Source organism: Charadrius vociferus, unplaced genomic scaffold (genome assembly GCF_000708025.1).
Source record: "Charadrius vociferus isolate BGI_N301 unplaced genomic scaffold, ASM70802v2 scaffold51, whole genome shotgun sequence".
NCBI lineage: Eukaryota > Metazoa > Chordata > Aves > Charadriiformes > Charadriidae > Charadrius > Charadrius vociferus.
This window is the reverse complement of record NW_009646939.1, coordinates 1,943,569-1,969,212: the sequence shown is the minus strand read 5'-3', so window position 1 is coordinate 1,969,212 and position 25,644 is coordinate 1,943,569. Positions and strand designations below refer to the sequence as shown.

Genomic DNA, 25,644 nt, shown 5'->3' with positions numbered 1-25,644 from the left:
TTAGTTTCAAAGATAAAGCATTTCATAAGAGTACACAAAAGATGAAGAAGGCTGACTTACAAGGGGAATACTGTTGATGTGTTTCCTGTTTTAGGATCCATAGACTAATTTTCCTTTAAAGACATTAAATTACCTGATGAACAGTTAACTATTGATCGCTTTACAGTTTGTGTTATGATTTGGGTTTTTTTTTAGTTCAATTAGGCATTTGGTCTCCTTTGGTATTCTTCTAATTGCCCAGAGACACTGTAGAATCACCATCCTTGGGGAGAGTATAAACGCACCCTAAGAAATAGGGTTTAACTTTGAAGCTGGGTAAACTTTGAAGTTGGCCCTGCTTTTAGTGGGTGGAAGGTAGGGTGTTAAGACATATTAAGAGGTTTTCTAGGCCTCTTTCAAAGGGCTCTTCTGATCTACCTAGCATTCTAATTCAGCTTTTTGAAGGATTAAAAAAAAAAAAAAAATTACAAAAGAGATGAAGAAAGGCAAGATCTATTTAGGGAGAAGGAGCCTAAAAATATCTATCCTGTAAAATAAGTTTCCTGAATGAGATGTTTAAACTCTGACCCCTAGTCTTGTCAAGCCTTAAACTAAGAAAAATCATTGTGAGAGTTAAGAATACTAGTTCAAGAGTGTCTGGGGTTGGTTGGTTGTTTATCATTTCCTATGTACAGCTACGGGTCATTTCTGCATAACTCTTGTATTATTGCACAGTATAATGTGTCTGGCTTCTTGCAAGTATCTCAACGGGTGTATTTTAAGGAATGTTTAATTTTATGGCTAGTGTTGTACTGTATACAGTTTATCTAAAGGAAAGATGAGTATGAAGTCTGATGTCAGTGTGTGATGTGTCTGATATTGAGGATGGAGGTTACCACATCTGTGTCATATAGACCTGGCTAACAGATCGGGAATGGTAATGTTGAAACACCTGCTTCAATAAACTAGTGTGTGACTTTAACCCTTCTGCTTTTTTTTTCCTGTGGATTCTTAACAGTAGTTAGAACACTTTAATGTGAACCAGATGTTTTTATCACTTTGAACATTGTTTTTGTGTTTACTAGACTTGCGTCAGGGATGTGGTGCTTTAGTTTCTGACGTATTAGAAAGTGTTTCATAAAAAGGAACTTTTTATTTTGAAAATTAGTTTTGGCTTATCGGTCTTCTAAGTGACATAGTTCAAGCTTACATGAATTATATAGTGGACCACTATGTACACAAATTTGCTTTCATGTCTTTAACTTCCAGTATTAAATAAGAATTAAGATTATTAAACAAGTTATGTATTTTGCAGTAACTGATAAGTTTGATTTGCTTTGTATGCACTGTCAACATCAGTGGCTGTTGGGAAGCAATCCAGTGAGAATGTTGGTTTTGCAGCTGAAATAAGGTTTAAGAGTGCTTTATCTTCACCTGGTGAAGAGCTTAAATATAAATAAACAAACCCAAAGTAAGCATCGCTAAAGGAATTCCTTTTTCCTGTCCATTCTGTTAAAGGCATATAACACCAGAGAAATTCTATGTGGAAGCTTGTGATGATGGAGCGGATGATGTGCTTGCTATTGATAGAGTCTCCACGGAAGTCACTCTTACAGGTATTTTCCTCAGCAGTATCTCTCAATATAGGCTTCTCATCTGCTATCTTGCTCTAGGCACTCCCAGAAGATTTTCAGAACCTTAAATTGATAGTGGAAGAGTTGGTTTTATCTTCTTCAGTTACTGTTTTAAAATAGTGCTTTTTATTCTGTCCTGCAAAGAACTGTTTGAAATGCCTTCTCGCTGTGGGTAGCTAGGGTGATAGTGCTTGCCTGTTTTTAATAAGACTGTGCATCACAACAGTAAAACTGACTCATCCAAACTAGTTGGGATTGGTGCTACAAGCCCCAGATTATATATGGGAAGGGTTGAATACTGGGCTTCCGCAGCTTTTGCTGAATTGTCTCAGTGCTGTGTTATTTAATACTGAAACCTGAATTTTCATAAAGCCTCTAAAAACAAGAACAGTAAAAAAAAACCCACTGTAAAACTAGTTCAAATCTGGATTCAAATGTCAGTGCAAGTAGTCTTAAGCATACTGATGCTGACGTCTTCAAAATTTTAGTTTATTTTTTTTAAAGAATAAAACTAATGCATAAAAACAATCAAAGAAATTGCATTAAATGATAATATGAAATGAAGGCAATGGGTTTGTACCTCAGTATTACTAATCTCTGAACAGACAAAAATGCTACAGTAGTATTAATAAAAAAAGTTATTCTCTTGCTTTTATTATGTCCTTTGTATACCTTGTGTAAGAGCAGTATGCCCATCTCGCTGGTAATTTTGATGTTGTAGTATAGTATTTCAATTTCTCTTTCAAAGTTGTTCCTTCAAAACTGTAAAGATAGCTGTCTTTTGTTAGTCTTCATCTGTTCTCATTACTGGTGTTTTATCAGATGAACCTGTAAGGTGTTTAAAGCAAAGGAAAAATCAAGAGCTATCTTTCTCTGTTCTCCAAGTTCTGGGAAAATGCCTAATTCTGGTGTGTGTTTTGGAGTTTGGTTTGGTTTTGTTTTGTTTGGTTTGGTTTTTTTAAACTTCTCTAATATCCATTCTGCTATTTTAGAAATGTGGATAGATGAAAGCTTAACATGCTAGGACTTCTCTAATTGATATTTGGATACCTTTTGGATCTCTCGGTATGTTGTTTGGAATACTGTATCCATTGCTACATCTATGCTGTTGTTGGTAGCTTTGCAGAGATAGACCAAAAAGTAAACTAGGTCTTCTGAAATGGAAATAGGCTGAGGCTCGGAAGAAGCAGTCAGAAGTTGGAGGCAGAAGCATTTATGGTTTTTTTGTCCTTGATGGCTTCAAAACAAAATTTCTGAAAGCTGGCAGGACAGTGCATTATTGAGGAGTCTACTTGCTATACTATCATGTAAATAAGCTTGAATTTATTCAATTGAATTTCTATTTTGATTAAACAACATGAGAAATTGTGTTAGAATCCTTCTGCCTCTTTGAAATTCTGAAGCAATTCTTATACTTAAGATTCTAGCAAAACTTGAGATTTGACCAAGAAGCTTTGACAAACCTAGTTTAATAGTTTCCTGATATAGTCATGAAAGAAGCATTATGATGGCTTTTCTTCTGCTTTTCAGTTAAGAAAGACGTTCCCCCGTCAGCTGTTACAAGGCCTATATATGGTATTTTGGGAACCATCCGATTGGTGGCAGGTAAGGAAAACAGAACTGTGGTCTTTAAAAATGCTTAAGCAAAATATATTGCTAAAGAAGCTTTAAAGACGAATAGTATTTGCAAGTATCTGAGGTTACACTTTCATCAGTATTATGGGCATTCCTTGTGGCTGCTAGAGGATGGAGGTATCCATATATAGTTTATTATGAATGTTGATGTACTTCTTAAACCGGTAGCTGCTGTATGGGTAGAGTTAAATGACTGCTTGTTGAGTTTTAAGGAATGTGTTTCAAATGTGTTCAAACAATTTCATCTACTTACTCTTCATAACTGTGTTAATCTCAGCTGCAGTATTTGATGCAACAGTCAAATACTGGGTCATGAAGTTTGACTTTAAATCAATAATCTTGGTACACAAGAAGTAATATCTGAAGTTCTGAAATCTAAACAGAAGGTTGTATACCAAAATAGGAAAAGACAATCCTGAAAATTCATGTCAGATTAAATGTATCTATTTGTGCAGCATCTTTGCCATAGTTGTGGATGTGATATACTGTTCTTATAAGGTAACTGGATGCTTCTGACATACCAACAAAATGCAATACTTAATAATTTAAGACGCAAACATGCTAGAGTATCCTTAAGTGCCTGAATATTCCACCCAAATAAAAGGTGTAAGACGAGAGCTGTGGAGGTCAAAAAAAGTGGTAGTGGTACCTGTTCTTTGACTAACTATATAGACTAGACACCTGATACAGTAATTTACCTGTCCATAACACTTGGTGTATATCTAGGTATAGTAGTAAATACAAATAATAGGTAAAGTTACAGCACACAATGTGAAATGTTCTGCTTTGTCATTTATACTTCTTGCTTTAGTACAAAAATGTACTATATTTGTGGTTCTGTACTTATGCATGGCCTGCTCATTGTTTTTATTCTATTAAAGTGTTAAGCATTTAATGGTGATGAGATGTAGATGAGACATTTTTATCTATCAATATACAATTTAATAAAGTAACCTTTTTCTTCAAAAACAAGATGGCACTGAAATATGATAGGCTTGGAAATAACTGTGTTATGTTTACCAACAAGTGTAAATTAATTGCTTTGAGTGAACTGTCATAACGATGGTTTTTTTGCTTTGTTACTTATGCAACTAGGAAAACAGCAAATTTCCTATCTTAAATTATTGAAGGAAACTTCCTTCTCTTTGATCCATTTTGAACCTATTAGGATTTTTTTTTCAGTGTAAGATGAATAGGCTCTTTAGATTCTGTAGCATGCTTCCTTTTGTGTATTTCTGACTTGCTCTGTGCTTTCCAAACTACATTCAAGACCATTGGCCTCTTTCTGCATTTGCTATCATGAAGACTTTCAGACTGTCTTTGGTCTGAAGCAAGAGTAGCTGACACTTTTTTTTTATCTGGTCCATTTTTTTTGGATTCCGTATGTTTAACGAGTAGCTCAAGTTCTGTGAGCATAGAGAAGTAGGTAGCTTAGCAAGTGTGTTTTGTTTCTGTTCCAGCCCCTTACTGTTAAGAACTTAAAGTCCTAGGTGTAACTTGAAGGAACCTCACTTTCCTATTGACTTCAGTTTTCTGGTATGGTTATAGACTGTTTTTCTTAATATGTCTATCTATGGGTTTTTTTAACTTTGCTCTTTCTGATTCATAGGCACGTATCTTATTGTAATAACAAAAAAGAAAAAAGTAGGTGAGATTTTCAGTCATGCAATCTGGAAAGCAACAGACTTTGACATCCTCTCCTACAAAAAGACCATGCTGCACTTAACTGATATTCAGGTAGGTGGATTGATTAGGGGAGTATGGGGGAATGTTATCTTATGTTAATGTCCATTACCACAGGACCTAATTTGATGAAATTATGGAGAAAAAAATTTTAGTTCTTTGAACTACACTTTTTGCTCTGATTTGTTCAGGCTACTATAATTGATGCAATATTTGGGTGTAGACATATATGAAGTTAGGTCATTCAAGGTAAGAACCTCACATTGTGCAACTTCGAATATCATCCCCAGAGTTTGATTTGCATATTGTACATTTTTCCCCCTTTTAAGGTAGTGCGGTATGGGAGGATGAGGTGTACTGTCTTGCTGCATCTCGGTTCTTGTTCCTAAATCCTGTATCTTATTTTCTCCTCTAAGGACCTTCATGAAGGGTTTGCTTGCCTGGCATACTGCAGAGGTGTTTTAGTGCTGCTTTGTAATAGATCGCACAAATGCAGCCTATTACAAAGCAAGCTTCCTGAGCCAGTCCACAAAATCACAGCACTCTTCCTATTGTCTTTCTCACAGCTTTACAATTCTGATGGCCACTGCAAGCTGCCTTGTTGCCTTCTAATTATCTATCTTGCTTAATTTATGGAATTGTTCAATTACATATTTGCCCAGCAGGGAAGAATTGATTTTTCTCTTTTTTTTTTTTAGTGGGAGGGAAAGGATAATGATTGCTCAAAACAGATATGTTGAGGACTGATAAAGAGTAGATAAGTGTGTCTAACCCATGGAGCTGAAAAGGAATCTGGTACTCTTTCAGGAAAGGAATGAGGTTAATCAAAACTTTAACCAGAACGTAGATTAGTTATTGGTGTAATCTTGACAATAAATTATATCCTTTCTTTTTCATTAACCATCTTGTCTCTTTTTTTTTTTTGACTGAATGGTTTTCAAGGAAACTAATGGCTTCCTTTTTGCTCGGAAGTTGTTAATAAGTTAGTAACAGTAGCTATTTATCTCACAGCAGTACTGTTCTCTGCTCTCCACTGTTGTTGCAGAATTTGGTTGCAGTGTGCTAGCTGCAAGTTATCAGTGAACTATTATCAAAATTGCAATCTCATGTTTTCCTTCTTGTATGATAATCTCTGCATGATGTCATTTGTTGCAAGAGTGCTAGCAAAGTTCATCTCATTGCTTAAAGTAGTGGTAGCTTAAAAGAATAAGATTTTTTGACAGTAATAAATGAGACCTCTCCTGTTTTGTTTTTTCCTCTCAACAGTTGCAGGACAATAAAGTATTTTTATCAATGCTTAGTCATGTCTTGAGTGTGGATGGATTTTACTTCTCAACAACGTATGACCTAACACACACTCTGCAACGATTAGCCAACACAAGCCCAGAGTTCCAGGAAATGAGCCTCCTAGAGAGGGTAAGGGTTTTATTTTGCTTAGTGTATGTCTCAGACATTGCCGATCAGTTCTGTATGGCTTAAGTTTAGTTTATGCAGCTGGTGTTTAAATGATGTCAAAACAAGCTATTACAAACTAAAGGAAACTTTACATAAAGCTTAGGAGGATCATGTTGATAATCGGTGGTCCCATTACGCTTGAGCTTAAACTGTCTGCTTTTTACAATGAATAATATGCTAAATGGTAGCAGATACTGTTAAAGCATTTATGGCCCTCTGTTAAACTAGAAATGACTTTACTACTTTAATCATTAATTTAAACTAGTGAAATGGATTTGCTTGTTGCTTAGATGCAAATCCTTATAATAGAACTAGTGAAAAATAGCATTATGTTGCTAAACTGTGTAACTATACTATCTCTGTGGTCTTGTTAATTGAGTTGTACTGTGACAGTTCTGGAATAAGAAGCTGACAGCAAGAGGAAAAAGCAACCAAGCAAGTGTGCAAAGTACATTGAGTCAAGTTACAGTTTGTTTGCTTCATAGAGTGGTTAGAATAAGGGTGGAAATTGCTGGTCTGAAATGCTTCAATACACAAGTTTGTTCAGCACTGTGGTGTTTTATTGAAACTATTAGAGGATGTGGCTGAGCATACTAGTTCATCCTTCCTTGTGTTTGATAGCTTGTGAGCCACATGAAGGTCTAGAAATCTGTTCAGATGTGATGTCAGACTTCTAGATCAGGCAGTTAGAAGTACTTTCTGAAATCTGCTTTAAATGAAATTTAAAACCTCAAAATAAATGAAAGTTTGCCTCTGACTTCAATATTCTCACTTTTAACTGCAACAAGAAGGAGCTAGCAGCAGAAGAATCGAGAGGAAGCAAGTCATTCCTCTGACCTAGAATTGGGGGTGGAGAAGGGGGGGTGGAACACAAGATAGAATAAATGGCACTTTATTTCTTATTCTCTTTCAGGATAACATGGAACAGAACTGTAGGTTTTATGGCTGTTGGCCCTAAGATGTTGCATTCTCTCTAAGCTATGCCTATTCCTTATGTTTGAAGCATGAATTTAACGGGCTGATTTTTGTCTTAAAGGCAACGGAATCACACAGCCACATGCAATTTGAACTTAAACATCTATTGTGCTTCCACAGAGTTCCAGAATCCTTAGTCTGGTAAACTTACTGTATACTGCAGCGTAAACAAGGCCTAAACTGCTTAGGCACTGAAATACTGGAACTTTGGAAGTCAACAGCACTTCTTCCTTTGCAGAAAATGTGGCAGTGGAGTCATGATGTGTTACTGAAACTGTCTCAACTGGGGAAGCAGTACGCTTTTTTCCAAGATTTAATTAAAAAGCTAAAAAATCAGTTTATAGTTGGAGACTATTTTGCATTACAAAATGCTGCTCTGGCAGTACTTTTGCCTGGAAGAGCAGTTGCTGAAATGAAAGGATTGGTTTGCCTTAAAATTGTGGCATTTCAGAAGGTTGTTTGAAAGGCAAAATACAGTAAAAGGGATTCAGTTTCAAGTAAACTTAGATGTTAGGTGGTTAAAACCATTGTCATGTAATTTCACGCTCGTGGTTGCAGTATAATCACTTAATAAAAGGATGGTGACAGTCTTGAGTATCTCCGGTTCACCTGTATGAGAGAAGCCTGGCCTGTGGTTAGCGTGTGGATGTTTTGGTTGGTTTGAGGTTTTTTTTAAGCTGTACAAGTAGAAGGAAACAGCCCCAGTATAAGGGCACCGAAGCATCATGTCGTGTTCTTTCACTAGCTCAAATCCTGTCTGCAGTATCCTGATCAGTTTCTGTTGAATAGTTGTATTATTGTTTTCTATTAGACAAAGGACTGTTCCAACAGCAAGCTTGAATTAACTCTCATCCTCAGTGATGCATTGTCTGCCTGCCTCATCTTAAAGTTGAGACTTCCCCAGAGCCTGCACTATGTTCTGCAGCAAATGTCACTTTTGTGACTAGTCTGGTAGCTTTCTGGAATGGGCTCAGCAACCTGCTGAAGACAATTTTGAGGTGAATTAGGAATAGGAAATACAGAAAGTTGAGGAGGATCATTTATGCGGTGGAATATAAATATTTTTGTCTTTTAAGCTGCAAGTATTGTTTAACATTCAATTATCAGATTTGTTTGTTATTGCATACAGGGCTCCTTGCATTTTTACCTTCTGCCTGTTTTAGGAGTGTTACCTTGCTACTGTTCGTGTGTTAAAAAAAAAAAAAAAATGGATAAACTTTTCAAGCCCTGCTTGCTTAGGGCAAAGACTGGAATGTTCTTCCAATACTGCAGCTCAGTTAATGGTTCAGCATGCCTGAAATGTCAGGTAACACCCTTAAAGACTGGAGAGAACTGTTGTTCTTTGGACTGTTTTTATTTTATTTAGATTTGTAGTTGATGTTTTGAATGGTACTGATGAAAGAAGGGTGTTCCATCTCCATGTACATCTGTTCACCTAAACTTGTGTAATGCATGGGTACTGTCATACTCCCTTTTCATTGAATTAAACAGAACTGACAGTCTCTAAAAACATGTTTTTTTGTATTGCTGCAGGCAGATCCACGGTTTGTATGGAATGGGCATCTTCTTAGAGAATTTGCTGCTCAACCAGAGGTAAACACTTTGCAATGATTATATTAACACAGAATGAATGTACTTGTGCTGTATGTATACAACAGTTTCCCGTAATTATGTCTCATTTCAGACAGCCAGAATGTAGTGTGATGTGGCCATTCATCTTCTAGTTTAGCACAGTGACAATCTTCTGCTTTCAAACTTCCAACTCTATGTCAGTGTTCTCAGTAGTACATATAGTAAAGCTGCCCCTTTAGAAAGGTCTGCGTTTGAAGATATTGTGCTGAGACCGTGCTCGTATAAACCGAAGGGGAAGTCATGCTGCACAGCATATGGTTCTCAAGTTCTTTGAAGTTTAGCTACTTATTTATCCTAAGGTATGGAAAAGGTTCAGCTCATTGCTTTTTTTTTCTGGCTGGCTAGCGTCTTTCTCCATGAGTGCAGTTTAAACTGCATTTGCCTAGTGAATAGGTCATAAAGCTTTTAATTATGAGCTAAACTGACAGTTTAGGTTCTTTGAGTTTATTTCAAATGAAGACTAGCACAGTGTAACCTTTGAATTCACTTAGTCCAGCAAATACAAGTGCATGGCTGTGAGCCACAACTGCAGTACCTCAGTGGCCAGACTGATCTAAGCTCCTTCCTGCTAGAGACTTCAGATGTGTGTTAAGCTTCTCGAATTCTGTGCTACAGCAACCTTTTCTCTCTGTCAGTACTTCTCATTTATCAAAGTGAATGACGCACTGCTTCTATTTCTGTCTCGGTAACCTGTGGAGATGTGCTCTTACATGAGACAGCACTGTTCCAAAAGGCTGGATTGTGCAGTGCTTCTGGAATGAATGTGAAGATATGAATTAGCAAAAGGTTGTTGTGCATATTTTAGAGGCATATGACTGGGTATGGTTTGGATAGTGCTATGCAAACAAAGCTTGGGAAATGAGAGAAGCTGTGGTGGGAACAGCAAAGAAAGCCAAGTGTAGCTGGTTGGTGAAAACAGGCGTAGGAGGCAAAACACAGACGTTGAAGAAGGGAGAGAGCTGATCTGTGAGGAGATGCGTGACCTCATGTTGACTACAGGTGGCTTGCTGTAGTAACAGTTTTAGGCAATTTGAGATGTGGTATTTCTGACTTCTAGTATTGGAAAAATCTTGATTTTAAATGTTTTTGAAAGACCAAGTCATTCAGGAGTGGCAGGATGGGAGGGGAAAAACCCTGGCACAAGCATTTCGAGTATTAATCACATAGAAGTATTCCTTACTGAAGCTCTGCGTTTACTACTATCTCTGCTTACGTCCCACTGTAGAGGTACAGCAAATACCATGTCTAAAGGTTTTCAGTGTGTACTGCTTTGTATCTGGTACATTTGTAGAAGAGTAAATGCGGTGTATAAGAGGATGTATTAGCTTGAGATTTTTTTGTCAAGGTCACTTATGATTAGACTTTTTCCCTGCTGCTAATAAGGGTTACATATGTGACAGTTTTCTTTGAACTTTTTTCTCAGAAAGAATTACTGCACCTTAAACAAAAAGTAGAGGATATAATATATATAAAACCACCAAAAAAACCTCCTAGACAAAGCATAGTCACTCACTTATCTTTTTTTGGCTGCTGTTGTTTAGTATTTTTACAATGTTTTATGTGTGTGTTTCAGATCCATAGGTTTGCTACGCCTGTGATGCACGGATGTATCCTTTTGTATTGTAAAGCTCAGTGCTGAATATGGGAGTCTAACAGCAAAATGGTTGCTGATGAGGCTGCTCTATTGGCTATGTTGGCAGCTATATAACAGAACACAGTGTCAGAATTAAGATGTAATTTGTTCAGATACGAGCATTACATATTCTTTGATAGCCCAGTCATATGTTAACTCACTTGAATAGTCTGCTTTTAAGGCTTAATGTATCTAATTTTACAGGCATGATTTGCATAACTGCCTTTCAATGGGATTGAAGGTTAAGATGAATATGGCAAATGCTCTCACATCAGCCTTATACTTTTTATCTTGCTGTAAGGATGCCTTTACTGAGCATTTACGTTGGCTTTCAAATAAGGGAGAACAGTTTTGATTTGAAGGAGTGCTTATGGATCTTCCTGTTGATGAATAAAAGGCTAAGGAGTTCTGCTGAAGGCTTCTGGACCACTTGGCCTAGCCAGCTGCTTTTCCTACACCAGCGCTTTGGATAACAGCCTTTTTAGCAAACTAGTCATGAGTTTATTTTTGAGAAGGGGTGTATGCTGTGAGTAAGCCTAATGCTTTCTGGAGGCAGTGTTCCTCATGCAGCATGTGATTGACTGACAGTAAGTCCCAGGTGCTCCTGAACTGGCAGCATAAAGGACAGGCAAGACTGGACAGAGCAACTCATGCCTCAGTCTCCTTAGTTCCTCCATTGCAAAGGCCCCTCAGGTGTGTGCAGGGAAAACAGCTTCCGGGCTGGATCAGTTGTTCTGGTAGGACTCTTAGCAGCTGGCAGATCTCCAGTCCTTCTTTCCTGTGACTTCATTTAATGGAAAATGTTGTGGGAGTAGGTGGAGAAGCAAGGAAAGATAGCAAAAGGGAACTGTCAGAACAACCCGGTCCTTATCCTGCAGGTCCTTGGGTGGATTGGCATTAGCAAGTGGCAGACTGCAATTATTAACACCTTTCTCTGTCCTATTTTCACTATATGAATAATTAGCATAAGTAATGTATGTTTTGCTGTAATTCTAATATTAACCAAACACCTTAGAGAACTCAGGAATTCAAAGAAACTAGATTTTTAGTGATGAAAATGCTAGGAAGAGCCTTAAGCAGAACTGTTTGAGCACTGCTAGCAGTTTTTTCAGTAAAATCAAAAGATTCTTCCCCACCCCCATGTAAACCTAAATATATTTTTTCCAGCTACCTGTACTGGGATTCTAGTCTTGCAGTGATGAGAACTAATGGAGTTACTTGGTAATCAAGGCTTTGATCACCCAAAGGCTATGTCTAACATTTCCCTTACTCCCCCCAAAACCCCACACAACCTTCTAAAGAACAATAAATTATGGGTTGTTTTTTACCTTTCCGTGTGTGTGGAAAGTAGCCAATAGCAAGTTGCCATTAAAGTCAGGACAGAGATTGCAGACAGAAAATGGGCTGACTATTGCTAAGCAGCTGAGTTCAGAGGTAACCTTTCTTGCAGGAAACTGTTGGCTCTACAGGCGTTGGATTGAAGGGTGTAAGACCTGGCAGTAGTTTTCCAGGACAGCAGAGGTCCTGGAAAGCAGCAGGTCTTTTTCACAGTCTAACTTACAAATTGTGAGAACATTCTGGGTTATGTAGGGCCAATTTGTATTACACTTTTTGAATTTTTAACAAACAATATTAGTAACTTACAAATTGTGAGAACATTCTGGATTATGTAGGGCCAATTTGTATTACACTCTTTGCTAATATTGTTTGTTAAAAATTCACTAATGCACATATAAATCAAGATGTTCCATGTATGCAGTCAGTGTGCTCTTTAACATAGCTTAGGTCCTCATGTGTGACACAACTGCTTTATGTCGCATTTGAATCACAAATGCAGAATCTAGATTTCACTGTAAAATGTACTATTTCTAAGGAGAAAATACTTTTTTTTTTACTTTGCCAACCTTAAGACAAAGTATCTAGATTCTCAAAGAATAGAAGACTGCAGTATGCTAATACTGCAGCTTGCAAAAATTGACCGTTTTGATCTTTTTGCTTGCTTTAAAGTTGTAGGTTTCGGTTTTTAGGGACAAAGGATGAGAGCCTGTGACTCTACCTGAAGAAGTTATTAATGATGAATGCTGTTCTCTAGTAGACTTGATAGTGAACTATAGTCCAAATAAAGGCAATTATAAGCAGCACAGAACAAGACTCTAAAAACAAAACTAGTTGTCAGTTATTGCTGTCTGATTAGTCCCAGATTATGGTTTATCTGCCACTTTGGGTATCCAGCCTGAGCTGGAAAGTATTCTTACGTAAGAAGCTTCCACTGGAGACTTCCTATGTGTTTGTTCTTTTTCTTGGCATGGATTTGAAAGCCAGTCTACCTTACTGCTAGTTCTGGTATCTGTTAATGTATGTTGCAGTTACAGGTGCAAGGCCCAAGATATTCACTCGTCTAAAAGCCTAGAAAAAAAGGTTCAGAGTGGTATTTTTTGTTAAAAGCAATAGAGGCAAGAAACTGTTAAGATAGCTTAATAAAACTATGGATGAGTGTAGCGCTGAATAGAATGTCAGAAGTAAGTCCATTTAATGGTATCCAGAGGATGATGAGACCAGATTAATTTTCTTTAGAATCCCATTTTTCTCAAAATTTTATAGCAATTTTAATGTGTGGTCATTGTGACATCACCTATAGCCTTTCCTTTTGTGATGCGCATAGTGATCTTAATATTAGGTACTCTCTCAAGTTTAATCTTCAACTCTTATTGGTGTGAGAAATGTTTACAAGTTTCTTTCAATGTGTTTGCTTGGTTCCTTGATGTTTCTTACCTCTAAATATATAAAAAAAAACCTAATGAAATTCTGGGGGGTTTTTCCTTAGTGTTATTCATTAGTTATCACTATGCACTCTTGTTCAATAAATGGCAAGTGTTTTGACTGGCTGCTTGTTTCCAGAAGAAGCTGTTTCAGGGCTGGTGTACGCTACTATGTAAGAGGTAAAATAGAAAATTGATTTATTTTAAAATAATGTGAATTCCATCTATACATGTGACTTACCTTTAAGAGTATTTGCTGTATAATGATTTCAACAAAAAATGCTTACAATATAGCTTGTCTCAGAGGTCCTTGCTCAAAATATTGGGAACCTGTATGACGAACTGAAGCATGTTCTGGTAGTTATTAAAACTGACTCTTCTTTATTCCTCCTAGAGATAACTGCAGAAGTTTTGTAGGGGTTTTAAACACTTAGCTGGTTTTATTGGAGCTAAATGCAAGTGTGTAATAGCCCTTCTGGCCTAGCAGTAAATTCAACTAAGAGCATCATTGGTGCTGGCAGCAGACCTCTGAAGAGTGGCATTCTCTAATTGTTTCAAGTTAAAAAGTGAATGAGGAAATGGGTTTAAATCACTTTCTCTGTTCTTAGTCCCAGCATGTGTGTTCTTGAAGAAATTGGTCAGTTTCTGCAGTACTATTGCTATTGAATTGTGACTATTTCAGTGTCAAAGCACTTTATTTTGTACTAAACTACTCGATTTCTAGGACTATAAATATCAAAATGTGTTAAGCACGACTGTGCTGCTTCAAGTTAAATTTAGTACAGATCATGTTAAACTTTTGCCAAAGGTGTGTTTAATTTACCATCTTCGGGCAGCTCTGGTATTTTTCATGCTTTCTGTGAGTGCTTGAAAGGGAAGGGTAGGAAGCCTTTTGCTGATAAACTGTCATTGTTCTGCAGCCAGTCTGAGCTGGTTAACAAGCTCTTTTTCCTACATAGGTATTGATTCAGAAGGACATGCTGCTAACTTTGTTGAAACAGAACAAATCGTGCATTACAAGGGGAGCAAAGCATCGTTCGTCCAGGTAAAGTCAGTGGAAGGAACTGCTCAGTGGCTTAAGATATATAGATAGCTCTGTCTACGCTTCTAAATATAGATTATATGCAAGATGTGCACGCACACAAACTAAACCAGTCTGCTTTATTTTTAAATGGCAAGTGAGTTGGTAAGTTTTGTTGTTTAAAACTATTTCCATTGTTTTGCAGACCCGTGGATCGATTCCTTTTTTCTGGTCTCAAAGACCAAACCTCAAGTATAAACCAAAGCCACAGATCAGCAAGTCAGTAAATCATGTATGTGAGTGTTTGTGTCTTGGGGTTTTAATATATTTCTGGGCTCATGTTTGTGTGATAAGGTAACAAATTGTCATCAGATGAATAAAAATTAGCAATACTTGATTGAGCTTTATGTTTAAAAAGTAGTAGCAGGAATCCTTGTGCTCCTTAAGATGAGTTCAGAACCTGAAAAAAATACAGACATCAATGAGGGTAGTTTCTCTTTGGTTCTTCTTTGCAACAGTTTTGGTAGCTGCACAGTACTTGTTATCTGTGGCTTGTTTAATAAGGAGAGCTGAATGGACTGTGGGGATGAAAGTAGAAATGTGTTAGCACAATAGAGAACATCTAACACTTTTCTTAGCCGCAAAGCTACCTATGCGGTATCATCAAAAAGATGATTATAGTGATTTCTTGTAAGTCACGGATCTTAACAGTAGCATACATCTGTCAACACATTTTCTTTCTCTTCTAGATGGATGGCTTCCAAAGACATTTTGACTCGCAAATAATTAGCTATGGAAAGCAGATGATTGTCAACTTGGTATGCTTTCACTTGTTCTTCCTGAAAAAGCTGTTATTCTTTTAAGCAGGTGTTTGAGTAATACTGGCTCTCTTTTTCCTTTTCTTTCTTCTAGGTTAACCAAAAAGGTTCAGAGAAACCTCTTGAGCAAACATTTGCAAAAATGGTAAACAGCATGGCAAATGGAATGGTCAGGTACGTGTGAAATGAAATAATACATTCTGTGTCAAAAGTTGAGCTGAGCTTTGTCTCTGAGACACACCGAGTGACCAGTTCTTTGGAGGCCTTTACCAACTGTCTGATTTGTTTGAATTTTATTTTTATGAAGTAACTTGCATATGACCAATGCCCCTGCCTCAGAGCTCACATTTTAAGCAGAAGTGAGACTGTGAAGCAAATATGGGACAAATAGAGAAGACAGAATAAAGAAGGGAGCTCAGAGGCAATGGTAATGCCAATATTGGAATAATAGTATGCTGTGAGAACTGTGGAGATCTTCTGCATTTTAGGAAAAAGAAAACACGCCCTGTAGTATACTAGCCTCTGGCAAAAAGGCTTGGTTACATGGCTGACTTAGTTTAGTAATGGAGTGCTGAGTGTGAGCAAGCCAGTATTGAGATAAAGGGGGGAACATGTAATTTAAATGTCTGGACCTCAGTGTGACAATGGGCCAAGAGAGTGGAGAATCACAAGAAATTCTATCTCTTTGTGGGAATCTTGAGTGCAGTATACAACCTTACAACCTGCTTGTGCTTGCTTTCGCTAACTTCCAGAGGGAGGGCTGGCATCTGGCTCCCACAGACACTTACCTCTACCTTTTACTTGAAATAGCTGTATACTATTATTGTCACTCATATATGTCACAGGACAAAATCCTACTTGTAAGCAAAAAGGCATCTTGTTTTATTAAGGATTTACTCCTGTCTAACTATAACTAAGGAATTGCAGAGTATAATCAATATGTCCTTGTAAGTCCTGACATACTTTGAATTTTTTCCAAGCTTTTTTTCTGCTTGTATGATGCTCTGCTGCTTCGTTCACCAGGGTAGTTATAGATGTCTGTCTCACTTCTCTATGCTTCTTTGCTACTCTCAGGGGCATGTTTGTGTGTGTTATTGGTGTGGGGGTGTGGATTTTTCTTTTTTATTAAAAAAAGGCTGCATCTAAGGTGAGCTCTTTCCTCAGTCTCACACCTAGGCTGGTATTGATACCTTAGTTCTACAGAGCTTTTAGAAGTCTGTGCATCTTTGCTATACAGTCATCTGGTGGAAATCAAGATGTAAAATTCTGTCAGGGTGTGTTTTAGTGATGCTTGTTGTTCTGTATACGTTAAAGCGGTGTTTGTCAGCTCCTTTTTCTTAGTGCTGCCAAAATCCTTTTTCTTTGTTAACCAGTTTTGGTAGCATTTACCTGTCAGACTAAGACTTGAGTCTTCAGTTTATGTATGCCATCTTTCTTCATGCAAATAGTCTTGAAAACTTGGCAAATAATAACTTTTGGATTATGAATATTTGAGGGGAGGAATGTAATGCCCTGTAATTCACAGCGAATATGTACATACATAAATGTTGAATCAAACACCACTCGTCTAGAGCACTTCTTACCAGAAATGAACTGGCTGTTAAAATCTTGTTCCAAGTCAGTAGCTGTTTGATTTTCTTATGACAGAGTAGGTTAGCTGTTTAAACAGAACCTGTCTCAGGTTTCTAGAGAGCTTTCAAGGGAATTATGCTGCATGCCAGCAGAGAATGTTGCATTTCAACGCCTGTGTCTCTTTCAAAGTGAACTGAAGTTCCCAATGTGGTTGCTTGGAAAAGAGGGGAAGGCAAAAGAATCCTGGTGGGGGAAAAAAGAGATGAAGTAACACGTGTATCCCTTCTGTACTTTCTGGAGGGAAAATACTAGCCAGAATTTAGAATGAGTAACTTGGAACTGAATGTGTGCTTCCCCAGACTAGTGGCATATTGTAAAGAAATGTAAATGTTGTTGCCATGCGCACTAAGAGTGCAGCCTAAGGAAGATTACAGAGCACTGACAAAATCCACAGACATCTGCTGGAAGCAGTCTCTAAAGAAAAACACATCCTCTGTCACTACCTGTTCTATAGAGCAGCCATTCCCTGTGGGGTTTTCTGAGAACTTCACTGCAGTACACATGTGATCTGAAAAGATGCTTCTCTCTCTGAACAGATACGTAGCATTTGACTTCCATAAAGAGTGCAGCCGGATGAGGTGGGATCGACTTCAGATTTTGATGGATCAACTAGCAGAACAGCAAGATGAGTTTAGGTAAGGCTCTGCTGTTCTTTTACTTCTGTACTGTTAAAATGCGACCACTTTCTCATAGCTTCTATTGTCTTGAGTTAAGGCACAGTAAAACAGACCTGTAATTGTCTATAAAGATGTATTTGTTTGCATTAGTGCTTCCATAGCTCTTACCTCTTGCTTGATACCATGTGCAAGGTTAGAGACCTGGTACAGGGTAAGATGTAGAATCCTTTTTATGTCTCAATAAAATGGTTCTGAGAATCTTAGCAACCCTGTGTTGTGACGCAAGAGCTGTCTTTGTACCTTTGGGTAAAAGGTTAGATAAAGAAATGAGTGTGCATACAACTGAAACTAACGAAAAAAAGGCTCCTTAGGTGATATTTCTTTCATCCAAGAGTAATTCCATGTGGTGTTGACAGCAAACTGTTCTCCTGCATAGTGTCAAACACTTAATGCTCCTTCCACAGGCACCTGCTCTGTTTTTAAAAGCATTTAATGCATATTGTTTGTGGCACCAAACCTCAGCACTGGCACTGATTGTTAGCCCATGCTAACATAGGTAACCCACAAGGAAACAAATTCTCATTTTGTCTGGTCATATAAAAATAGACTAAATGTCCAAACAGATTTAAACCTTTGTTTAGTCCCACAAGTGTGTTGTTTTACGCACTTCTTTGTCTTTGCTACTTGTAGATGTATAGATTGTTAGGGAAACCATTTACTTTTGTTCTGCTTTTCTGATTGCTTCCTTCCTGTTTCTAAAGTCTTGTGCCTAAAGCACAAAGTAGATCAGCTAAAACATTACAAAACTGGCAGTGGTATGTTCTGTCCTAAAGAGGTGAGCTGCAGACTAGAATAGGAGTCTCATGAATGAAGTATCTTGCCTGAAATGAAGGCTGTGGTAATAGTGTAAGTTAATCAGATGATAGAGAATATTCTCTGCCCACCACCAAAAGCCTAAAAAAACACCTGAAAAGCTAAAGAATAAATTGGTTTTAAGCACTTCAAATACGGAGAAGTAAGCATGTAGGTTTTCTATACAGCAAGGATCCTTTATTCTTAAAATGAATACTGAATCACATAACTTGTTTACTGTCACCTGCCATTGGGGGCTTAAAGAGCCAGGTTTCTTTGAAATGAAGGGTGAGGGAGGTAATGTGTCTCAAACAAGATACAAAAATGAAGGCTATTCCTCAAGATTAGGTTGGCTCTACCTTGCCTTGTTTTGTTAGGAACAGAAATGTCTGAGTTACAATATTATTAGAAAATTGTTCTGCAACACTGCGAGAGGTAAACAGTTCTATGGAGGTTAAACAACTGTTTTCTGCAGGTTAAATCCAGTTGTGAAAACTGTCAGAAAGGAGAGCTGGCTTGCTGGGGTTTAGGGTGGGGGGGAAGGTGTTAGGTTTGGTGGTGGTGGTTTGTTTTTTTTAATTTTTTTAGAGCAATTATAGGAGATGCAGGATTTAAACTATCTCATTAATCACAAATGTCTGCTCTTCAACTACACTAATTATCCTAATACCAGTTTGAGGCAAAGCTTGGTGGAAGAAGAGGAGAAAATGAGATTTCACAGGTGTTACTGTGTCCTTTAATCATACAACAATGTAAAACTTGGTTTAACAAAACTAGTTCTCTAAGAAGGACAAAAATGGGTCTTGTTAACACAAGGTTAATCAAAGTAAATGCAGATGCTTCTAAGGCTCTTGATTTTAGTACTGCATGACTGCAAGACTTTATAATCTTAAAATGCTGTACAGTAACAGTAGATCATGTGCTAGTCCACATTCCAAGTTCATAATTACATAATGGAGTAACTTAATCTACAGAATATGATTTGTAAATCTTCAGGCAACTGGAATCTTAATGCTGTGGCAGAAGGATGAGTATAGTTCTGTCCCATTCACACATCAAACTGATAACTTGATTAGCGTGTTTGTTTTACCAGCTCAGTTATCAGAATACTTGCATGCAATTCAGTATTTAAAATGAGCTGTTTGTTATCAATTATGAAACACCTGGTTTAGTTGATTAAAAAGACTGAGGTAACAATTAGTATATGCAGTTGCAAGGGGGAACATTGGATTGCCCCAGATGCTCACATAATGGAGAGAAGAGTAAGTGACAGTAGCAGATTTTAAGTAGTGGCCTTCAAGATTTGAGTACCTTCCTGGAAGAAGTGTGCTTGACAGCGTGTATATGACTTTTTATGCAGTGGTGACTAGATAGAACCAGGTGACCAGCTATATACAAATCTGGTTACTTCTGATGTTACACTCTGCTAATGATCTTGATACCTGTGGAGCTGGGGCCTGATAATAATTGGAAAAAAAAAAAGTGGCTGACTTTGCACCAGAAGCTGTTCTTAGTGGCATGTAACTCAGTATTGCTGGTTAGCTGTCTAAATGAATGTGAATACTGCCCTGAGATTATTAAATTTTCATGTATTGATGCTGTTTTTCAGCATGGGAGGGGAAAAATTCAGGGAGGTATCAAAGTTCTTTGTCATGGCTAAGAACTCTTCATATACTCAAGACAACTGTGTTTTGATTGCTAGAATATCTAACTCTGCAATGTAGTTTATATGTACTGTTATCTATAAATACTTAGGTGGATTGCATGTGTTAGTTATTTTCTAGTTGACTCCGATGGTAAAATTGTGACTGAGCAGGAAGGAATATTCCGTAGTAACTGCATGGACTGCCTTGATCGAACGAATGTGATCCAGAGCTTGCTAGCACGCCGATCTCTTCAAGCCCAACTTCAGGTAAATATTTTATTTTTGTTCAACAAGCTGGAAGAGGAGTTTGGAACGGAAATGCAATTTTAACACTTCAATAAGAGCTTGCATACTTGAGTTACTGTACTACTTTCTTGAAATGCATTGGCCAGACTCTAATAAATACAGCTTTTTCTGAAAGCAAATCCTAATCTTTCTAGCAAACTACTAGTAAGCTTCAATATGCTTTCTGTTTTAGAGGCTAGGTGTCCTGCATGTTGGACAGAGAATTGAAGAGCAAGCAGACTTTGAGAAAATCTACAAAAATGGTAGGCTGTTTATAGAGTTCAAACAAACACTTTTTTTCCAAGCAGAGTACATGACTGACTTAATCTTTCTTAATGTTTTCCTGTTCACAGCATGGGCTGATAATGCGAATGCTTGTGCCAAACAATATGCTGGAACTGGTGCCTTAAAGACAGATTATACAAGGCAAGTCAGCTTTTCTTGTAAAGGCCTTCCGGGTTTTGGGGGCATGTTTGGGATTTTCTTTAAGTCTTCATATCTGAGAAGGCTATTAATTTGGGGCTTAGACCATGAATGAGTCTTTCAGTGGTTCAACTGGTAAAATGTCACAGTAAAATGTACAGAACACCATTCTTCACTGTGTTTATATGAAAGGAGAAAAGGCTATCTGGAAATAAACCCAAAGAATGTGCTTCTTCAAGGCCCACTTATATTGTGGGATGGAGAGAAGTGTAATTTTACTTTCCTACTTTGTTACAAGTATGTGTGGTAATAATGCAGAGGCAGCACTAGATAAATGTATTTACATGCAGGTATTCATTAAGCATAATACACATGTGAACAATGTCTGAAGTGCAAATCTGAAATTATCTTCCTGATTTTATAAGTCAATTTTAAATGTTTTTCAAAACTTCTTGCAGGACTGGGAAGAGAACTCAGTGGGGCTTAATAATGGATGGTTGGAACTCATTAATACGTTACTACAAAAATAACTTTTCTGATGGATTTAGACAAGTAAGTTAGGCTTTTAACTGTGGGGAAACGTATTTGGTAAACATTGCTGTGCATTTTAACTCTTGCTCTCTGTTTCTTGTCCAGGATGCGATTGATCTTTTTCTTGGAAATTATTCAGTGGATGAAGTAGAACCTGCTAGTCCTCTACACGTCAAGAAAGATTGGAAGTTCTTAGCTGTGAGTATGGAGACTTTATTCATGATTGGAGAAACATATACAACTTTCTAGTCACTTGCTTCATACGACTAAGTAGAACTTGTCTATTTAGTAATGAAGTGTTCCCTATAATCTGGTTATGTTTCTGTGACAACTGCTTATTAGACTAAACCCAGACTGTTCCCTTGACAGAAAATGGAGTGACCCTGAGGTATTGAAAAAACTTCTGCTTGCTGCTTTTTTTCTTTTAAAAAATCTGCTTCATGAAGTTGAAAGGGAGAAATTCTACTAGTCACCATCAATGACTGTTTCCTTCTGTAGAAGAAACTTGTGAAGATCTCCTCTTCTCATACTTCATGCAGAAGCATAGACTGTAACACACAAATTTTTTTCCCCCCCTCCCCCTTCTGTTTTGTTAAATGGGATTTGGGGACATCACGGGTTTAATTAGTGGCTGGTGTATTTTTTTTTTAAACAAAACACACACTTTTTTAATAGATAGGTGTATTTTAATTCTCAACCTAGTTATTGAACGCACCCATCCAACTTTTGAAGCTATTAAAATTTTAGTTGTACCTGGCAGCAGGTGAATCAGTGATTAAAGCAACTTTATTGCAAAGCCAGTAATAAAGACAGCTTTGCAGTACAGCCCATCTGAAAGGAAATTAAGGAATATATGTGCTACTATATAAAGTGATTATTCTTTTTTCTTTTTCCCCAGTTGCCTATTATTATGGTGGTTGCTTTCTCCATGTGCATTATTTGTTTGCTAATGGCTGGTAAGTCACTATTGAACTTAATGTCACAAAATTAGCTTGCTTGTATGTGGACTTCCTATAAACGGTTACCAGAAACTATCCAGTATAAAATTGCTTCTTGGTCATACTAAGAGGTGTTTGAGCATGGATCTGGATGTTGAGGGTTAGCACTTTATCATTAATACGGGGGGGAAAAAAACCCTATAGGTACTATAGAAAACTATTTTAAGTCATTTAAGAGGCAGTAAATTGCCCCCAGATTTAATTGCACCTGAGTAGACATCTAGTGCTTTTTTATAGGCTGGATGAATCCCCAGAAGAATACCTACCTAATTCTGGGCAGAAAGACAGTTCAGACAAATCAGATACAGGCATAAGCCTGTCCTGATAGATGTCCCTCTGATTACAATCCGCGTTGGGAGTTGTGAAGGTTTTTGCCTTCTACTTCTTGCCTTCACTTCTCTAACATCAGTGCCAATAGAGTTCTTGACTCTGACTTCTGTAGCTGTCTGTTCAAAATATTCTAGGAACTGTGTGGCAAACAGTTTTCCTAGGTAAGGAAATAGAAAAAGAAAAGACCCTCAGTACCCATGAAGGACTTCTGACTTCATTTGACAGCAGATCTCTGAGGGAAGGCTTGAAATATTTTGCTTTCTCACTGAAAAAAAACTTTCTGGTAGTTGGAGATAACGAACTAAAAAGTTTGTCTGACTCTTAACAGGTGATACATGGACTGAGACACTGGCCTATGTGCTTTTCTGGGGAAGTGCAAGCTTTGGAACTTTTGCTATCATCCTTTACAACGGCAAGGATTTTGTAGATGCACCTAAGCTGGTCCAAAAAGAGAAGATGGACTGAATTTGTGTGTGTGGAAAGCGGCTTGGTACTGAGGATTCCTCAAGCCACACTTGGAGTCTCTACTGACCTGCTTTCCACACCGATTAGTTGTCTTTTTAACATTTTTCCTTGGCAGTGGGGGGGGTGGGGTGGGGACAAAGAAAATCATGTCCTTTGGTGGAAGCTTTCAACTGAGACCTGACTCAACAGTCAGTTTCAATGGTCTTTGGAATATTGCATTAGTGGAAGGGGCTCTACTCTTACTGAGGTAATGCAAAGATAAAAGCCAGCTTTTTGGTACCTGGAAAGTTTTAGGATGCAAGTGGACTGCTTAAGCTCATAGTCCACCTGGGCTGTTTCAGCTGAATTTTTGGTTTCTGTCTTGACAGGAGAGAGCTCTGCTGTTCATGTGTCAAAAAACCCCGATGTTGAAGCATTAATAATGGAGCTTCTAATTGTGGTCTCTGAACAAATATGGCTTCATACAAATAAGTCTAGTTCCAAGACTTACAGCTGGATTACATTTGTTGTGATAAAGTCCATGTTATGGAGTCCTTCGTGCATATTTGTGTGTGGATTCTATTCACTAAATACAAAAGATTTTTGAATCCTAACGCTCTTCTAAAATGAACTTTTTGTCCTGTCTTGTTTATCTAGGACTGATGCAATATTCTACTAATCATTGTTTGGGTGAAAGGACAGTGTAATTGGATGTTCCTGAAGTCGCAAATGTCTTGCACTGTTTCAATACTACAGTCTCCAGATCATGATTCATTAGTTAGTGAGTTAAAAGATATCATTTTTCTTTCTAAAGATGTAAATGAGATCAAAGAATGTAAAAATCCTTTGCAGTGTTTATCACACGTTCCTTATGCTAAAGGTCCAAAGTATTCCATTACTTTAAGAATGGGTCACAACATAAAAGGTGAACTTCATATTGTTTTGCTAGTCGGCTGCTTCTATTCTTGGTTATGTTGAAATAATTTATGAAAGAAGGAGTAACAACATGAGGAGAAAGCCTTTAGTTTAAACTCCATGTTTGCACTTGGGAGCAGCAGCTTGCTTTTCATGCATGATACTGTAACACATTCTTTAAAAAAAAAAAAAGGAAAAAAAGCTACGGAATAATTTGTGCTGGTTAATAATAAATGTGTGTCTTCAAATTTAGTGCTTCCAAGCTGTATAAAAATAAGTAATCCTAATCAAGGACCAATTTTAAACTATTTTGTCACTTACTTTATATGGTTTGTTGAAAACCAGACATGGAACTTGCTTAAGGCGCTGTGCATTGTTTAATATTTCCTGTAAGTACAGCTGTATATTCAGATTGCAATTAAAAAATTTAAATGGGGGGAAGGGAGAAACATGTAGAATACTAGGACTAGCACAGTTGTCACTATTGAAGCTAGAACACAGAGCACTGATGCTCCAGTGTTTCCTTGTGTTATGACTGAAAATATGTACAGATTTTTGCAACTGTTAACTGTTCATTTTAACCTTGAATGTTTCTGGAAGCCTCTCTGGGTTTTGTGTGAACATAACCTGTTCATAAGCACTAGTACTTGCAAAGTATCTGTTTGCTTCTAGATGCTGTAATGGAAGTGCCAGTGGACGGTTAACTGGAAAACCCTCTAACTTAAAATTTTCAAAGGTGAACTCCATTATGGACACAAAGTACAAGAAGATCATAGACTTGGTACTTGAATGTAATGGGTTTTGATGGCTCACTGGCAGGTGCCGTTTGAAACTCAGTTTGCTTGTCTTGTAGTCTAGAACTAAATCTTTGCATCTTTGGTGAAGAACTTATTGCAGCAAAGACCAAACTTGAATTGCTAATGTAAAAGGTTTGTAAGACAATAACGTAGGTTTTAGAAGTTGGAAGGCACCGGCATTTCAGTGCTTTGCAAAGAGTCTGTCCTTCTAAAATCACAAATGGTGTATTCATAAATGACAATAAAATGTTCAACTTTTCTAGATATACTGTCTGTGGTGCATTTTGAGCTTTGGAGTGGACTTTCCCAAATTGTTCCTCAGGACCTGTTTCTCACCAGGATGGTTTGGTTTTGTGTCTGCTCCTTGCATGTGAAGATCTTACTAGTCTGTGCTTAAATATTGATCATCTTGCACTATACCCTATGCAAGAGTTGGTATTAGCATTGCCATCCAGCCTTCATTGCCAGGTCTGGATGAACTACTGTGGCTGCATTTCTCTGATGCTTAATCCTTAGTGTCACCCCTGCTCGCTACCGGTGACTCTTTACTTCTTCCCTCACCAGACTGCTTCACTGGTTTTTACTGCCCACAGCAAGAGTGCCTTGCAGTGAAAATTCAAGTTGTCTCCTTTCCCACCCTCATTGCAGGTGTGTATCAGCTTTCTTGTATTTTTTTCCATTGTTGTATTGTGGTATGTTAAACATACCACAGTTGCAAACTTAAAAGGTGCAAGTTCTGAAATAGCAAAATACTCCTCAGAAGATCCTAGTGTGTACACCTTAAATCGATGTGGTCTCACTAGCTGACCAGCTTCCCATACTCAGACAAAATTACTGTTAAAACTGTACGTTCTTTAAATAAATTAATTCTTTAAAGGTTGTACTCCGTCACCTTTGTGCGTGAGGCGGCTGTTAACACCCTCCGTCCTCCGTACCCCGCCATCTCCCTCC

The 25,644-nt window shown here is 37.7% G+C and overlaps 1 protein-coding gene across 1 annotated transcript in view; it reads left to right on the top strand.

The window, feature by feature from the left end:
- SACM1L (SAC1 suppressor of actin mutations 1-like (yeast)) overlaps positions 1–23,514 on the top strand; it is a 30,682-nt gene extending 7,168 nt beyond the window's left edge. The window contains exons 3-21 of the mRNA XM_009895017.1: positions 1,498–1,595; positions 3,144–3,218; positions 4,858–4,985; positions 6,198–6,347; positions 8,895–8,954; positions 10,567–10,600; positions 13,464–13,565; positions 14,345–14,430; positions 14,612–14,698; positions 15,156–15,224; positions 15,319–15,398; positions 17,393–17,491; positions 20,099–20,237; positions 20,449–20,518; positions 20,609–20,681; positions 21,137–21,230; positions 21,315–21,407; positions 22,108–22,165; positions 22,866–23,514. Of these exons, the coding sequence (XP_009893319.1) occupies positions 1,498–1,595; positions 3,144–3,218; positions 4,858–4,985; positions 6,198–6,347; positions 8,895–8,954; positions 10,567–10,600; positions 13,464–13,565; positions 14,345–14,430; positions 14,612–14,698; positions 15,156–15,224; positions 15,319–15,398; positions 17,393–17,491; positions 20,099–20,237; positions 20,449–20,518; positions 20,609–20,681; positions 21,137–21,230; positions 21,315–21,407; positions 22,108–22,165; positions 22,866–23,002 (1,732 nt within the window). The 3' untranslated portion in view covers positions 23,003–23,514. The remainder of the gene's footprint in view (positions 1–1,497; positions 1,596–3,143; positions 3,219–4,857; positions 4,986–6,197; positions 6,348–8,894; positions 8,955–10,566; positions 10,601–13,463; positions 13,566–14,344; positions 14,431–14,611; positions 14,699–15,155; positions 15,225–15,318; positions 15,399–17,392; positions 17,492–20,098; positions 20,238–20,448; positions 20,519–20,608; positions 20,682–21,136; positions 21,231–21,314; positions 21,408–22,107; positions 22,166–22,865) is intronic.
- The last annotated feature ends 2,130 nt before the right edge of the window (positions 23,515–25,644 follow it).